This window comes from Falco cherrug, chromosome W, assembly GCF_023634085.1.
Source record: "Falco cherrug isolate bFalChe1 chromosome W, bFalChe1.pri, whole genome shotgun sequence".
Classification (NCBI taxonomy): domain Eukaryota; kingdom Metazoa; phylum Chordata; class Aves; order Falconiformes; family Falconidae; genus Falco; species Falco cherrug.
The window spans coordinates 16,468,990-16,486,994 of NC_073719.1; the positions used below are offsets into that span (position 1 = coordinate 16,468,990).

Sequence of the window (18,005 nt, forward strand, 5' to 3'; positions counted from 1 at the left end):
CCATTACCACAGACAGGAAGAACTAAAAGGGCAAACACAGCCAGCACGTGCGGTATCTCTGTTGAACATTACTCTCAAAAAGGGCCAAAAAGGTAGAAAGGCTCTTTCCCAAAGCAGCTCATCGTCTAGGCTGCAGACCCTAAGGGCAACCACTGAACACGTCAGCGGAACAGAGTTGTGTGGTGAAAAAGCAACAATCCCGCCAGCCCCGCTGAGAAGCTCAGACTATTTTAAGCAGCAAGGAACTTCACTGCCGCAATACTGTACTAGAAACCCAACTGCAAGGGCCAGTTGCCACGAGACCCAAATCATTAGCTCGACCTACCTTCACCCCAAGCCTCGCTGAACAGCTAGCACACAGCACAAGTATTTCAAGGGCCCCCAGTTACAAACATACAGCAGAACCAGGAGAAGGGGAAATAAGCCTCAGCCGCGGCAGGGCCCAAGCTCCGAGTGCTTCTGGATCTCGCTCCCCACCCCCGCCCCACTGGGAACCCCGGTGTCCTTCACAGGGAATACCTCAGAATCCCAGGGAGATTCAGCATCTTCCTCTTCCTCTGCTCCCACTGCAGTCAGGGCACCTACAAATGCAGGAAGAGGGGAGACACTGAGCCCTTCTATTTCACTCTGCTTTTCCCCATCACCCCTGCGCCCAAAAGGTGCACAGCGGTTCTGTTGCTGAGGACAAACTAAGGAGCGAGTGTTGAATTCGAGGGTTTCTTCACACCCAGCACACAACATACCACGGTATTTCCTTTGGATCGCCACCTCTTGCCTCCTCTCCAGCAGGAGATGGCTATGCACAACAGCTGACACAGCTACAAGCAGCAGTGAACACGGGTTTGTGTCACGCTCAGGAAGAGGCTCCCCCACACTGCAGCCCTGTGGCATAGTGTTCTAGGTCACCTGCTCTCCAGTCTACAGCTCCAGAATTTTCCACTGACTACCACTATCCACTGTACAAGAAGTACCATAGAAACACCACCCGACACATCTTCACGCTAAGATCAGCAAGAAACAATGCTCCTTTTGTAGCGCTACCAGAAAAGATCTTCCTTGACTAGCAGTTTTTACCCTGCACCTTCCCAGTAGGTAGACACCTAAGCATTGCCATTTAAAAAGAGGAGAGGCTCACAGCCCAAAATCTCACCCCAAACACACAACTTGTCTCTATCTCAGGGGCCAACATCCCAATCTCTTCTCTACTAGGCACACGCAAGGCTCAGTCTCAGTAGGTTCCTGGCCAGATTAAACTATCTTCATTTCTCTGTTTTAAGCTAGTCCGTTAGGTAAAACTGATTCAGGATTCGCTCTCGTGGAGACACGCACACAAAAACGGGAAAGGAGCTAGAGACCAGTGAGGGCACCCGTCCTAGCAGAGGGGAACTGCTGGTTCCAGCCTCAGCTAGGACTACTTACACTGTGCCAAATGCAGGCTTATGGTAAAATGCACCGACAGAAGAGCACGTATAGGCACAACACCTGGAATACAGCAGGTTCTGCCAGGCCCGCTCTGTAGCATTTGATCAGCAGCTACACACGCTCTGGTAACATCTACCACACCACTCTACTCTCTGGAGACAGACAATGCAAAGTGTGCCTTCTCCTCCTGCTCCAAGACCCGAGGTGAGTACCGGAGTGCTCAGCCCTGACTGACGGGGCAATGCTTTCGAGCACACACAAGCGTGGCACTGGAGAGACTTTCTACGTTTTAAAACTGGACAAGGTGAGGCACTGGAACAGAACAGCTTTCTCTCAGATTGACTCAAATCTTTCCCAGGCTTCAGCCAAGAGCAATCACAACTTTTCAGTCTGACAGCACGGGCCAGAAAGGGGAATACTACTGTCACACCAAGACTCTCTAATCCTCCTCTTTTTCAACCGTGCGTTTTGTTCTGATTGCTTCAGGGAGAACACAGCAACAAAACCAAGAATGACACCTGCTCCATTTAGCATCGTTTGGAATCCAAGGCCACAATTTGTTCTTCAGGAACGAACGAAAAGGAACAAAAGCTACTTTCCTCCTTGCCAATGCCCACTAGGGTTCACAGGCAAGGGAAAAACTTACCGTTTCAGAAGTCAAGCACCATTTCAGTTCATTTACTGTGCATTAATATTTATAGAGGAAGAACTGGGATCAGTATTTACTAACTCACTTCTCTCACCAGTGTCGTCTTTGGAAGCACTGTGGACTTGATGGCTATCATTACAAATAGAATTTTTCACACCCTCAACAACTGCAGTTCGTAGCTCTTCACCAGTGTTTTCCTTTTCCTGCTCCTTCTCCTCTTCTTCCCGTTCAGGTGATTTTTCCTAGAAGAGATTGACCAAACAGCTGGAAATAGCAGAAACAAGCACCTTCTTAGCCACCCATCGACAACTTTAAAAATGCTTTTCCTGTGTAAGACAACAGGGAAACTTTGTCGAGCTTTGTTTTACAACACCTTCAGTTTTTCCATGGGAATCTCTGAGGAGACAGCAATGACATTAGCCCTAAGTCATTAGCCCTGGCTCTGCAAAGCTCCTGAGAAGCAATTCTTCCTGTCAGCCTAACTCTAGCTTTCATTTCAGTTACATTGTTTTGGAACACGCTCCTTTTCCTCTACTTTGCTCCAGGAAAATCACTGACTTCCTGCTCTCAATCTGACTCAAACTTGTTGGTTCCTCACTTTCAGCCATCACACCAGGTATTTTACTAAATGGCAATAAATCTTGACAGATAAAAAACTGTACATACAGCTGAGAAAAACTGAATTTATTTCAGAAAAATTATACTGCCTATTTGTTTTCCTGCAAAACCACTGCAACCAATTAAAAAAATATTGAAAATACTGCCCAACACTGTTCTTATACCTAAGAAACTGCTTTGGCTAGGAGTAAAGGCATTTTCTAATATAAAAAAAGGAAGATCAAAAGATGGATATACGTGAAGTATTAACAGAAATCCAGTTTACCTTTTGGTTCTTACCTTTATTACCCTTAGAAAATACCTTTGTGATTGAATCATCCTTATATAACTTACTTTGGTGCTCGAGTGAAATGCTGCTCTTACGTTTTCTTCATGCCTATTCAAGCACAAGTGTTCACTTCCTTGTTTCGGCGCTTCACACACTTTATTATCTACTTCACATTGCTCTTCTTCTGTATCTTCATCATCCACATGTTCAAGAAAGACAGAGTTTGGTCTTTGACTTTCAAGCATTGGTTTTTTTCCTGCTGACAAAGAACTATTATCACTTTCAAAGCCATTACTGAAGCTTGACTTTTTCTCCTTAAGACCACAACTATCTGAGAGAAGCTGAGGTGTCTCTTTTTTCCAGTTTGTCATCTCAGAGTCATCATTTCTGTGAAACTTCACCCGAATCATGCTTTTCTTGTTCCAACTTTCTTGTTTATCTTGCAAATTATTTCGATTTTGAAAGACAGTTTGCTTTGGTACCGACTTGCAAGATACTTCATTATTCACCGTCTTTGGAGACATGGCAGTTATGTCAAAACAACAAAAGGAGTTATGGAAATGGCAACAGGCATGTTACCAGATTAATGGAGTAATCTGGGAGTGTCTGGAAAAGGAACCAAGTCAAGGATGGGCAGGATGGAGGAAGGACTTGGCCAGGGACAAAGGCTTAGGAGGGGATTAATAGCTTCATTTTAACAACATGACTTATGTTTTCTGAAGTGACTAAGTGCTGTGTTTTCAAAATGCTACTTTTCTCATTTACCATAGGAAAAGAAAAGTTTAAAAAACGACTTAGCAAATCTACTTTTATATATTAGCATACTATGCAATCTTTTCCAAATAGCTTACTGTTTTTCCTGAACTGCTGGGAAACATTCATTAAGAATGTCAAGTTTGGCTTCTGCAGCTTCTGTAAATAAAGAAGCCAAAAAACAATTATTTTTTTTAAAAAAACCACTAACGACAACAACAAATCTTTTGTTCACATCAAATCTTGAACACTAAATGTCATCAGGCTGTCCTTTTGATAATGGTCAGGTGCTGGCTCCATCCTGTACTTCTAAGTACAAAAACACTCCTCACGTATGCAATTCAGTGAGTATTTCACCCCCCAAAATACCGTGCAGGCACCCTTCTGAAAATTGTGCCCAAAACTATGGTTACATGCATAGCAGTTCTAAAAAATCTGGGTTTAATATTTGTAGTACTTCAGTAAAATTCAGTTATATTTAAGATCGCAGCTTCTGGATGCTTACTTGCAAGTGTGCACAAGGGAAGTAACTGTTAAGAACCCTAGACTTGCTGCGTTAATTAGTCCCTGCAAGTACACTCACCACAATATCCTGAAATTTCAAAAACATGCCCAAAAAAATGCATAATTTATATTTAAATCAGTGCAAGAAAATGAAATCATGTTAAAACTAAACATGCTTGCATCTCCAGTATTGCAGAGTAGGTTGAATTAGAACACCGGTTCCTCATCGCTGCAGAATCCCAGAGCAACAGAACTGATGCTCCAGACATCACTGCAGAAGTTAATAATTCTTCAGAACACTAGCAAAAAAAAAAATAGGCCTGAGAGCTTGTAGCTGACAAAAAGAATACTGCCTAAGCATATTCAAAAAAAAAAAAAAAAAAAAAGAGGGAAAACATGCAGTGTGAGATTACATGCAAGCACAGAATGCCATCTCAATAGAAGAAAAAAAGATGACCCGTTTGAGTAACTCATCCGCTGAGCACTCTTGAGTAACCTGAGGAGGAGGAGAGGAGAACTAGGTGATGAAGAATTTCAGTACATCTTCATTAAAAAGTGCCCTTTATCAGTTAGGATTCTATCACGAAATCTACAGGAAACATTAACAGTGTTTGAGGAAGAACAGAGCAGGTTATATTAGTAACTTATAAACTTAAAATCTGACTCAAATGACCAAGAACAAACAAAACTGTGGGGGTTTATCTCGTCGCCTATGGCTCTTTTGCCTCAAACCACAGATCTGCTGCATGCTCTGCCACAGCTACAGGTCTTTTAGGAAAAACTCACAGCAGAAAAAAGGCTGGCAGGTCAGAGACTGCTTCTAAGGAGAAAACAATATTGGCTAGAACTGTAGTTTCTTTCAATCCCCCAGAAAACTTGCCTTCAGATCACTTATTTTTACAGGACATTTACTGTAAATACACCATACCTTGGGAGAAAAATCGAGCTCTTCCTCAGAAGCACGCCAACTGACATCGCTCCCCTCTTTCTCCAAGCTTCTTAAAAAGTAAAGCAAAATGAGTACTGCGTCTCTCCAATCATTCCTCAGGTATGTGCTGGGTATGTTTAAAGTCTTACCCGACTGAGTCTCCTTGCGACAAGTCGTCTGTTGCTGTTCAAACATTAATTGACATGTTGAAATTAGATTTGGCATGCTAAAAACCAACCAGCACATACAAACATTTAACCTGGACAACTCTACATGTCATAGCAGAATGAAACTTTGGGGAGTCAACTTTACGTAAGACAGCATGAATGAATGAATGCATTTCCAAACAACTGCTTTTTCAAGTCACACTGAATTGACAAAACAAAAAAGACTAGAGTTATATCTCCTTTGAACTTTTATACCTAAAAGTTTAAGAACTACCTCTAAACTAAAAAAAGCCCAGCATAGCATGAATAGGCTACGTTAATAAACAGTTAACAAAATACTGGTGCTTTAGCAAGACAGTAAATAAATGAACTGCTGAAGTACTCATACTGCACACACAAGCACACCCTGTTGACAGAGATTTTACTGGTTTATATACTCTACTAGCTGGTGCTCTACCCACTTACAGGTTATCCTGAAAAGGTAAAAAACATCAAAAAGCATAACCAAGATCTAATGCCTATCCTCAGGTAGAAAAATCCCCAGCAGGTCTCTATGCTGCACCAAAAAGGATAGTCAACAGGCAAGACAGGCATAACCAGGGCAATCTATACTACGCTCCAAGCTTTCATCAATTAAGAAAGCAACTGGCACACAGGACCACAGGATAAATCAGGTCACAAGGGACCTCGGCAAGTCTCTCAGCCAACCGCCTCCTCAAAGCGGACTCAGCTCTGAGGTCAGACTAGGCTCACAGGAATTTTCCAGTCTGATCTTGAACCATTCAAGGAGGGAGACTGCACAACCTCTCTGTTTTACTGTTCTCACCATGGTGAAGCTGCCCACATTCCATTAGAAATTCTCTTGTTTCCATTTATGCCTCTTGTACCTTTGCTTCCTGTCACGCACCACTGGGAGGCACCTGTCTCCGGCTTCTCCTTACACGTGCTGCAAGCTGCTGCTGGGTCCCCTTCAAAGTCATCTCCTCTCTACACTGAACAAGCCCAGTTCCCCCAGTCTCTCCCCAAAAGGCAAGTAGTCCTGCTCCTGGCAAAGTTTGATGGCCCTCCACCGAACTCGCTCACGGATGAAAGACCACTCTCTCTTGCACTGGGGGCTCAAAATTATACCCAGGGAGCTGGACACAAGCCAGGGACTGCCAGGTAGCAGCGTACAATCCCCTCCCTCAGTCTCCTGGCTACGCTGCTCTTCATACCGCCCAGGACACCGTTAACCCTCTCAGCCGGCAGGGCACCCTGCTGGCTCATTCTCAGCTCACTTTCTGCCAAGACCCTCTGGCTATTCCCAGCAAAGCAGCTCTCCAGCCAGGCAGCTCCAGCACGTGCTGTAGCAAATGGTTGTTCCTTTCCATGTGCAGGACTTGGCATCTGCCCTTGCTGAATTCTGTTAAGACAGGCCTGACAGCCCATTTACCCAGCTTGTCAAGATCCCTCTGAACGGCAGCGTGGCCCAGATGCACATGTTGCAAACTCAACCATAGCGCACTCTAGCACACCACTGATGCACTAAAGAAACCTGAACTCTAGGAATCCAGCCTGAAGAGTGCGAAAACCTCTCAATTATCAACAACTAAGATGAAATAAAAGGCCTCTTCAATTCCCAGGACAGAAAGGACAAAAACAAATAGAGCCTCCACATCGTATCTATTTCAGCACTCCTCAAGTCCTCGATAATTAGTTCTCGTTAACTATCATCACAAAACGAAGTTGCTTATAAATAGGAGATTGGTAGCCTTCTATAAAGTTGTATGATGAGAGCCAAACCGAGGTCTTAGACAAAATCATTAAAAGGAAAAGAAAACAAAGGGCATATCATGTTGAGTAAGTTATCTGAACTTTTGCTTTCCATGCATAGTAACTTCAAGCAATGATCAAAACCAGTTCCCATTCTCCTTTAAAAAGCAAGAGAGAAAGTTTATGAGATAGTTTTCAGACAGATCTTGATGCCCTACCATAGAAGTGGGATCTAGAAAAGTAGTATCTAGGGATCACTTGTTTCTACTTTAATTGAAGTCCATTTTCATTTTGGAGTAACAGAAGAGCTTTTTTTTTAAATAATATTATTTACTATCACTAATGACACAAAGCAATCACTCAATTCAGTAATAAAGGACCTGTGCAAAACATGCCAACAAAAAGCACCCCAAGCCTGCTCTCAAACCTAATTTATAAAACCAAAACCATCAGAATAGAGACCTCCAAGATAATAAACATCACAGGTGTGTTAGTATTTGTACATCACGCAACATGTTTCACAGTTGAAATGCTACTGTATAGAATACCTTTCTTTGGTTTTCCTGTTCTTGATGTCTGGCTAGGAGATTGTGGCATTCCTATATCCATTTAGGGAAAGCCATGTCAAGGACAGACCAAACAAGGACACCAGAATAAATGTGAATTCCCGGAAATTCAGAAAACCTAACCAGTACATTAACAAAGCTGTAGCAATGGGAGAATGTACTGTGACCATCAGCCTACTCTACAGTTACAAGAAGCAGAAGCCAAACCTATCACAACCTACAGAACTCTACTCTTAAGGGACAGTGTCAAACAGTGTAACTTCATTTACTTGCTCCATTGTAGAATACCTATATTCCAATATTTTGAAACACCGAAACAGATTCTTGGCAGTTTACTGTCCTGCCAACTTTGCATTTCTCTCAGCTTGACTAGTCCTTGCCCAGCACTGACTACCAATGCAATTCCTTCGTATTTGTAGAGCGTTTTATACATACAGCACACTTAAAATCCCTCCGTCTAAGCATCCCAAAAATCTGTAGGTGCCAACAAACTTTGGAGATATGCTAGCCAGTTGTGTCAGATGGTGCCTGATGCAGACACAGCCCCCTCCTACCTCAGTTTGAGGTAAAAGCCCTGCATATATTGATTTGACCATGCTGAACTGTTCACAGAGAGAAGCTACGCCACCAGCCAGAACGCAGGCATGACAAGCAGTCAGAGTGAATACCCTGTTCCCCCAGGGCTATAGGGCAGGCCACAACTGGACCAGAACGGGTGCACTGACTGCTGTGAGTGTCATGCATGTGTGCTTGTGTGTGTACGCGTGTCTATGTGCTGTGGAACAGAAGCTTTAGAATACAAATCACCATCTGCCTGCTCTACCCATCCTACTTAGTAAGAATGGTGTGGTTCTGTTATTGCAGCTACCCAACACCAAACGTCTGTGTGACAAGGCCGTAACATTTGCCTCAGAGCAACAGGGAGTCCTGCTTATATTGATGTTACCACAAATACATGGAATGGACGTGGCAAGAGGACTCCTATCAAAAACACACACGTAAGAGTGAAAAAAAGGACCTCAAGATTGTTTCTCATTCCTTCTCCATTTCTCAATTTTCTTAAAAGGTGATACAGCAGATATAAAGCACACTGAAGCACTCGTTTCTTTTCCAAGAGCTCTATGACGAAAAACCAATGGTTTCTGTAGGAACAATACACCAATACGCAGTGCAGCAGCTAAAAAAAGCTGCCACTGAAGACATACTAGAAATCTGAACCCTCGCTTTTAGAAAAAATGCATAATTACTTTTTGCCAAAGAAATTTCAACTTCAAATCTGAAAAGTCTGTCATTCGATATGCTAGAGGTGGAAGCCATTCATTTGGAGGTTTTTGCAAGTCTGTCTGTAATCAACAAAAAGGTTCGTGTTCTGACAAAAAGTATACACTCAAATAAGCATGAGCCAACTTCTTAAATATACCGACTTGCTCACTAGAGGCGAGTATTTTGAACAATGTTCAACAAGTGCAAAAGTAGCAAAAGGAGGAAGGACTACATTGAAGATCCCAGAAAAATAGGAATGAAGAGCAAGATTAAAACAAAGAATTCAAAGTGGGTATTCCTCCGTTGTCTCAAGATCAGTCTAGCTTCTCCTCTAACAGGGGCTTCAAAGCTTTTACTGCAGCCTGTCAAAGGGACTCAGGATGCAGGACCTGTGCTTTGTGGGTGCAAGCAAGAGACCGCAGAATCAATGCCACCAAGTGTTCCCTGCATGCTACTAATCCCTCTCACTCAACAGGCCGGGGTCATTTTCCAGGAGACTGAGCACAAGGAGAAAAAGATTCGTACTACTCAAGAAAAACAAGCCCTACTATGAACAGTTTGAGAACACAGCACACTTTCTCTTCCCAAGTCCTTAACCCACATAAATATGCTCTTCACACTTACTATGCCTCTTCAAGTGAGGATTTCCCATAACATTGTGGACTTATGCTAGTAGTATTACTGTCTTCAAGGAACCGAGCAAATCACTTGGTTCAAGAACCCCTATTTCCCTGAGGGCATATCAATTTTGGAATCACACAACAGTATTATTCTTCAAGCCACATATTTTAAAATAACCCGGGCCTGTCAGTCATCACAATGCGGTACCACAGCAATTATCTATGTGCACAGGAGGCAGCCACAGAGTGCTGTTTGGGTAAAAGCAACATTTTGTTGATTAAACTACCTGTACCAAGCCCTTTCCAAAAATAAAATAAAATATAAAAACCTCCGCATCTTCCTTCAGTCTATCAAGAAACTTTACACATCGCTGACTAGATCAAAATAACTAGTCCTAAGTCAAAGGAACAAAGTTTGGCTCTAAATTAAATTCCCCTATCTGGGAAAAGTGAACTCGGAAAAATAGCCCATGTTTTGCTCATATTTCACGACATATTTAAAAAAGGAGTAATAAACTGTGTTTGAACGCTGTCTGCTGCCCATTTGCCACAAAGTTCTCATGTAACACCCTTAAAAAAAACAGAAAGGATAGAACTTCCCACTGTAGGGCCTGAGATGTAAAGTACAAGAAGTTCGATCTATATTAAAAGATTAGTTTTCTAAGATTCCTCTAGGGCTATATGAGCTCATAAGCATAGACTGGATCTTAAAAATTAAGGAGTTGTTTGTTTGGTTTTTTTAATTTAAAATGAACTCACTGAAGGAGCTAATTTTTTGATAACAAGGCAACTCAATTTTTTTTCTGGATCACAAGTTAATATGGACTTTTTAACGTTTATTTCATAAAATCACTGGAAGTAGAAGTGTTATTTATTTTTACTGGAATCAAACTATGTCCATGAAGATACAGTACACACAGAAGTTGCATTATTGTTTCTAACCAAGTGACTTTTCCAAGACGATTTTTCCTAAGTATGTCTCTACAGCACCTACACAGAAACAACCGTAACTGATGCTGAGAAATAAGACAACTCACTAAAAGCAGCTTAGTGCAGGTGAAACTATTAATATTAAAACACCACTGCACAAACTCAGTGGAAATCAACAAGACATGTACAGTCCTGCTAACTCATCTGTTGCTTCCCAACCACAGGAAGATGAACAAGTACTCAGGATGAACCTTTTGCAATTTGTTTTCACAATCTGAATGGCCATCTACAGGTACAAGTACACACCCCAAACCCAAAACCACTCACCTAGTTCCTTCCCTGTCCCCCTTCTCTCTCGGTATGAAAACCTAGACAGATGGGCAATCTGGCAGGCAGAACGCAACAACCCCGTACGTGGGCCTGTAGCACACAAACCGCAGCTGTCCTCACCCCTGACAAGAAGCACCTCCAACCAGCAACAAGTCAGCATATTCACAAAGCTTCTTGCGCTACCCCACCTGATGCCTCCCCTAAAGTCAACGGCGAACACAGCGAGCGCTGACAACACAAACCCCCTAAAGAAAAGGCCACAGTGATTTTCCTCGTGAGCTCCTGCGTGATTAAAGATCCTACCTCCTCTGTCCACAGCAGGTGCACCCAACGTCAAGCCAGCAGCTCTGGCCCGGTGAGGAATGCCAGGTACTGTGTCGCCTTGTGCACCACCTTCGTCTCCGTCTCCCCAGAATGCGTATGCCACCAGTTGTGTACAAAGACTATATAGGGAAAGAGAAGAAACGTATTTGGTAAAAACAACCACATACTTGCTTATACAGTTTAATAGAACAGTTAACAGCCACTTATCCACCCTACACGTATTCATAGCCGTAGGAATTCATATACTTGTATGCATTCACTGAGAGTAATACACACAGAACTTACTGCACGGCTACTACCTACTTCAATATTCACTACAGTCACGTTCACTCTAGAGGTGCATATCCACACCTATGAAGCTATTAGCTCCAGCTCGGCACAATATTTTCAGCCTAGCTGTTAAGCACACATAACCACCTTAGAGAAGGGATACGCACAGGTACAAAGCTATCCATAAGAGGGGTGAAACTGCTTAAGATTTTAACAAAAGGGATATGTTAGATCTCTGAAAGAAAAGGCTGGTAGTTCCTGCTCATTGCAGTGGAAGTCAGTAAGGACAATGGTGCTGGTCTGAGGAGAGGACTGACATGCATTTCAGTTTGCCACATTCTACCTCTGGGTAACTGTAGGATGCAGACATGTTTTAGAGTTTGTATTGGGCAGGTGCAAGTTTAGCATCAAAACTTGACATCTAACAGACAATTCGGGGCGGAAATTTTCTTCAACATCCAGATTAATAGTAGACACAGGGAACAATACGTATCAGAAGACGTCGCCGAGCACTGTCTGTCCTGAAGCTTTCAACACACCATTAAACCTTGCTGCTATTACCAAAAACATTCAAAAGCCACACTGACAACTGACAACCTATTCTAACAATAAAGTCAAAAATTTACCTAGAATATCCATGAGTAACAGCATAATCCTCAGCTGTCCATCCGTTACTGTCTTTATGGAAAAGATCAGCACCATATCGAAGAAGAACTTTTATTAAATTAAGCTGTCCACCAGATGCTGCAGTCATAAGTGGGGTTCTGAAACACCAAAAATATGTTATGAAGTAGATCATTTGACACAGACACTGTAATTATTTTTATTCCTGTTTGCTCTCAAAAACTACTTTCCTCATTACTGAATGAGCAAAAGAAAAAGCAGTTTTCATTAAATATTAAGAGCAACCATAAAATGCAAGAGGGAGTCAAAACAAGCAAACGTTCGATCTTCAGACAAAGCTTCCACATAGACAACACTCACGTACAAACTACGCCACTATGCAGGAGATGTTTTTTCAAATTGAGGCAGTGCTGCTGAGCTAACAGCATGTTTCCTGCCAGAAGGGCCACCACAGACAATGCCTTCTTGTAACCCTCAACGAGGAAAGCACCCACTGAGGTATGACAACAGCCAAGCGCAGATGTGCTTTCACAAGTCACACAGAAATAGCTGCTGTGTGGCTCCCCGGGTTTTTTCAGAGCTCACTCTCATGCCTCTGATTAATCCAACCTAAAGAATACTAAAGAGACCCATGCAGAGTTTTGACAAACCACTCACCTTTCACAGTGATCTCGAGCATGCACATCAGCTCCTCTCTGCAGAAGAAACTCTGCTATATCTTCATGACGTTCAGAGATAGCAAGAATAAGCGGAGTGTTTCCCTCCTGAAAGGACAGATAAATACATTTAAAAATAAAAGAAAAAAAACCCTACAAGAGAAATACTAGTACAACTTTTTGAAAGAACTTCTTCAACAAATACAAAAATTTACCTTATTCCGAGCATCAATATTGGCATTATGCTCAAGTAACAGCCCCGCTACGGTTGTATTAGGAGATCGGACAGCAAGGTGAAGGGCAGTGTTGCCGTCAGCATCCGCCAGATGGGGGTTGGCACCGTGCTCTAGCAGAATAGCTACACATTCTTCTTGCTGGCACTGTACAGCCTGGGAACAACACGCAAAAAAGGAAGAACTGCCAGCACTCTGTTACAATTGCCCCAGCTTCCCAATGCTGGAAAATAAGAGCACCTTCAAAGCTGAGCTAACATATGCCTATTCCACGCTGATTACAACATGCATGCTTCTACACAGAGCTGTGTAAAGAATCCTTCCAGCCACCTCTCATTTAATGCACAGTTGACAAGCCCCACTTGAAAGAGCATAACATATTCCACATACCTTCATCAGTGGTGATCTGTTGTCACTGTCAGTAAGATTTAGTTTACACTTGTTTTCTACGAGATATGTAACAACATTCACATGGCCATTCGCAGAAGCGAGATGCAGAGGTGTCCTAAAAGTTAAACATATTAAATTAGCACAAACAGACAACTAGAGAAATAATTTCAGGCTGTGGTAAATTGTTATGACCACAAGTTTCACTTTGCACAAAGCAAGCTTAAGAAAAGATTTCTCATTCTGTTACCAGTAACAGCAGTTGCGCACCAAACACCCGAGACTGGCCAGCAAAACCCCTCCGCAGCATCTGCTTAGTAAGGTGCCATTTCCTTCACTCTAGAACTTAATCTGCACAGATTCCTGTGCCCAGGTGGTGGTCACTGCCTCCAGCAGGACTACACCTGTGGCACAGCAAAAAAGACCAAAGCTTGGGAATCTGAGAACTATGGCAAGCAACCCTCTAAGTTCTAGGATTATTCACGTGCCAGAAGTGTCTCAGAGATGTAGATGGGCTTTATATAAAGAGTATTAGCATTTCCCTGCACTTCGAGGATTTCTGCTTTTTCTCTAGCTTGCTTACTACTGCAACAAAACCAAGTACTCACTTGCACCAAGGTGCCCCCCATTACATGCAGCAAACCAGACAGCAGAACGCTGTAAGCCTGAGTACAGGAAAGTAATACCCGACCCTTCAGATACGTGTAACTACGATAGTCATAATAAGCCTACTACAGAGGAAGTCCTCTCCAGGGAGGGAATACTGTGTTTCCATAATACATGACCAGCATAAGAAAATGAAACTCTTTTCTTCAAGTTAAAGCCTTGCCAGAGGAAAAAAAAACAAACAAAAAACCCCTCCTTCAAACCACAGAACATCTTAGGTCTGATGTCAATTAACCAGCCTACTTATACTGAAAGAAATTGCCCAGAAAGTCCTTGCATGTGTTTCCCCCTAAATCAGAGGCACAAATCAGCACAAGCTTCACTCTGTGCAAAAGCAAAGCACCTGCTGCTCTGCAGGACACCTGTCCCAACAGAGCAGAAAACAAGCTAGAAAACAGCTGGGACCTTCCTCCCTTGAAGGAGATGCAGTAACAATCCCACAGTTCCTCAAGAACTGAGGGGAACACCAGCACTGGTTCTGAACCACATCGCTGCAGGCAGGTCCTTCTCTGTATTTAGGAAAGCTCAACTAGCCTTGCAATTGTTTGGGTACCTTGCTGAGACAGGAGCACAACAGCTCCCTGGCTAAGGGGGAATGGAAAGGGAGAGGTACACAAATGCAGTGGCAGGTGATGCAGAAACACAGTAATCTGTAACACAGATACTTGCTACAGGGCAGCTGACATCCTCCTCCACTGCAACAAAGATGAGGATGAGAGAAATACAGAAAACTTCAAAGAATTTGGAATGTCTTGCTACAGACAGGGAACAGACTGGAGCACTGACAGAGGAGTAGCTCAAGAGCAACTACCACCACTTTTTGAGAAATTCCCATGGAAACATGCGGGATTCTTCATCTCTGAAGAAACGACTGACTGAGATTATCTGAAAGCTAACCAGAACTGGTTATGAAGGAGTCCACAATCATCTGAAAGCTGCTACTACCAACCACTAGGAAGCATGACAGACGTCAAGTAGTCACTATCAGTTCTGCAAACAGAAAAGCCTTCAGAAAACTTGGACTTGTTGCTGTCCTCCTCAACCAAGCCTCTCAGTCCGTCAACAGGAGACGGCTCTGCTTGGAGCGAGGCCTGCTGTGCTCCACAGAAGATCCACTTCAGGGAACAGGCTGGCAGAGAACACCAGTGCTCAGGGTTGCCTGTCCCTGCAAGAGGCCTCCAGTAACACCGAAGTTCTTCTGCCACCCAGCCCTGGGGACACTGCCCAGATTCTGTTCCTGCTCCTGCTGCTGCTACGCTGATCACCTACAGAGTAGAAGAGAACTGCTGATGCCTGAGCAGCCACGAAACAACCCCACTGGGAAACAGCAGGCTGGCAGTACACACTTTGAATGGCCCTTGAGCCGACAACCCAGCAGCTACAAGCCAAGCAATGAGAGCGCTGGAGTTCAGTCTGACAGGCAGCTGACAGGGTCAATCTCCCTTAGCGATGAGCTCTGACCCAGGATCCATGACTAGCTGGCATTGTGCCCACAGTGCTTCCAACTACAGAGTTGTGCCCGTCTCTGTCAGTGAGGCTGAAGGTTTTGCTAGACCACCTCTGAAAGCTGCCTGCTCCTAACTGATGCTGTATCAAGCGTACTTTCGGGAGGTCTTATGGGCTACAGGACCCACTTTATGGAAGGAACCTGTTGGTGTGATCCTTGCCATGTTCCTGGTGCAGGATTTTGCTTTTGGAAATCCTGAGCAGCAAACCTGAGATATTCATACAACCAATGCACACATTGTTGCCGTTACTTTGCATTATTTCCTATTCTTCACCTCTATTTCCAATGATACCAAGTCTTCCAACACGAAGCCCTGAAACGCACCTGCATCTGGTGGTCACTCACAACACACATCACACCCACAAGCACTAAGAGGGCACAGGTGGCCTTGCAACCCTCATGGCTGGTACAGAGGGCAGTGGCTGCAGCAAGTAGGCAGGCTCTGGCCACCAAATTGCTCTCAGCCTCGCTTTTCAGCACTGGGCATTATCACGGCAAAACCACCACCGTGCTCATCATAGTATGCTGCCTTTTCTTTCTTCCCTCCCTCTCCCCCCCTGCCCCCGGCTTGGTTTTTTACAGTTTGTGACTTTATTTGTCCTGTTATAACACTGATCATTGCCTGGCACACAGAAGGAAACCCTTCAGAGGAAAAGAAGCTTTCTAGACAAGATGAACTTGAAACGCAAAAACTAGCGAAATTTCGTACCAGGGTCTGCTAAGAGCTGGTGACTGACTGCTGACTGAATCAGGAAGCAGTAAGAAGAAAAAGAGAGAAACTTTCCGAACTATTTCCATAAATGCCATCGGGCACCTTGACTCTGGCAGCTGAATTATGCACAGAAGTGCACTCAAGCCACCTTAAATGGCATCCCCCACCTGCAGCTGCATAAACAAATACTGGCTGGCAACACTCAGGCACACAGCCCACGTGCTGACTGGCTGCACTCTTCATCGCCTTCCTACAAATCTAGACAGTTTCAGGTGTTTTCAGGGCAATAAGCTAGCTGGCTGGCAAAAGTCCAGTCTTCAGAAAAAGACAGCCCAGGATGCTGAAGTACTCCGATTAAACCAGCATCTCCTCTGAATGTCATGGATGTTTTGACTCAGAGTCTTTTCAGAAAAGGCATTAACAGCTCAAAACATCCAAGACCCAAAAACTTCAGCTGATTCCCTTATGCTTACGGTGGATCATGAGGAGCTATGCTGCAGCCCAGGGCTTCTCCCTAAAATATAACTGCCAAGTACTTGCTGTGCTTGACTCAAAAGCACACATCACACCACCTGCCAGAAGCAGCAGCTCCCTCTGCATGGCACTGCCCAGATTTTCCAATCCAAGGCACTAATTAGCTGTACCAAGGCCACAGAGCAAACAGCAAAGTAACTGCCACCTAAGATCAGACTGATGTTGCTTTGGCTGCAACATCACAGTCACAAAAGGCACATCAGGCAACCGTCCACACAGCACCAATACACAGCACATTTAACCTTTCCTAAACGCAGTGCTTACCCTCTTTTACTCCAGCTGAGGCAGTGCAGCTTGCTCAGCTCAACTACTAACCCCGCACGCCGAGGCCTCGGAGGTGCATGCACTCTGCCTTCCAAGCGAGCCTGGAGAATGGCCCTGAGGCTCCTTCTGCAACCCCCCCGGCCAGGCTGCTGCCGGCCCCCTGCCGCTCCTGCGCCCCCAGGCAAGGCAGCACCCCCGGGAACGAGGGCACGGAGGGGGCCGGGGCAAGACGGGGGATGCTCGGCCGACTCCAAGGGCTCCTGGCAGCACAGGCCTGGCTCCCCGCCCAGGCTGAGGCTCCCCGCGGCGATGCTGCCGTTCGCTCCCAGCGCCCTTGAGCTGCCGGCGGCTGCAGCTGCACCTGCGGGTCCCGGCGCTGCCCGCAACCCCCCCGCACCCCGCCCCAGCACCGCCCGGCGCTGCTGCCCCCCGCCGCTTACCGCTCCGCCGTGTCCCGCTCGTCGATGCCGCATTTCTTCAGTCTCTGCCGCACCTGACCCAGGTCGCCACGGGCGGCCGCACGGTGCAGCTTGCCCAGCTCCTGCAGCCGGAGCTCGTAGGCACCGGTGGGGAAGGGCTTGGCGGCGCTGCCGGACGCTGCCGGCTGCCCCTTCTTCTTCCTCCCGAACCCGAAAAACCTCTTCATCCCGCGGCAGGGGCGCGGGCACGGTCCCGCCTCAGGGAAGGGACGGCGGGAGGCAGCCGGTGGGCCGGGGCAGGGACGGGGGATCGGGGGGGCCCCCGGGGCAGGGGGATGGGGGGATCGGGGGGGGCCCCCGGGGCAGGGACGGGGGATCGGGGGGTCGGGGCCCCCGGGGCAGGGACGGGGGATCGGGGCCCCGGGCAGCGGCCCGGTACGGCTGTCTACGGAGCGAACCACCAGAGGGCGGGAAGCCGAGCGCACAGGCTGCTCCTCAGCGCGGCAGCGGCGGACAGCGCCTCCCTCAGCGGCGAGCGCGGCGGTTAACCGGCCGGCGGGCTCTGCTGGCGGGGGCGGGGTCTGCTCCGGCGCGTGTCCAGCGCGAGTGACGTCACTTCCTGCCCCGCGGTGCCCGGCG

The 18,005-nt window shown here is 45.6% G+C and overlaps 1 protein-coding gene across 2 annotated transcripts; it reads right to left on the minus strand.

Annotated features, from left to right (window-relative positions):
* Window positions 1-4,978: 4,978 nt before the first annotated feature.
* On the minus strand, window positions 4,979-17,907 carry LOC129734588 (putative ankyrin repeat domain-containing protein 20A5). 2 transcript variants are annotated; one of them, XM_055698220.1, is made up of 8 exons: window positions 17,388-17,907; window positions 13,268-13,382; window positions 12,860-13,033; window positions 12,646-12,752; window positions 11,991-12,128; window positions 11,074-11,213; window positions 7,610-7,660; window positions 4,979-5,325 (listed from the first exon to the last, which is right to left on the minus strand). In XM_055698220.1, exons 1-8 carry the CDS (start codon window positions 17,591-17,593, stop codon window positions 5,288-5,290), a joined length of 969 nt encoding a protein of 322 aa, XP_055554195.1. In that variant the 5' UTR covers window positions 17,594-17,907; the 3' UTR covers window positions 4,979-5,287. The 2 variants fall into 2 exon arrangements, with proteins under 2 accessions (XP_055554195.1, XP_055554194.1); XM_055698219.1 differs by lacking the exon at window positions 4,979-5,325 and having other exon boundaries at window positions 7,318-7,660.
* Window positions 17,908-18,005: the final 98 nt, after the last annotated feature.

Bases quoted from the DNA above. Each gene is read 5' to 3' on its own strand.
- LOC129734588 (XM_055698219.1), bottom strand. From the start codon at position 17,593: ATGAAGAGGTTTTTCGGGTTCGGGAGGAAGAAGAAGGGGCAGCCGGCA. The intron at 13,034-13,267 runs GTATGTGGAATA...TGTTGTTCCCAG, and splicing joins ACAGATCACCACTGATGAAG to GCTGTACAGTGCCAGCAAGA. The intron at 7,661-11,073 runs GTAGGATCTTTA...AAATGGATATAG, and splicing joins ACCTGCTGTGGACAGAGGAG to GAATGCCACAATCTCCTAGC.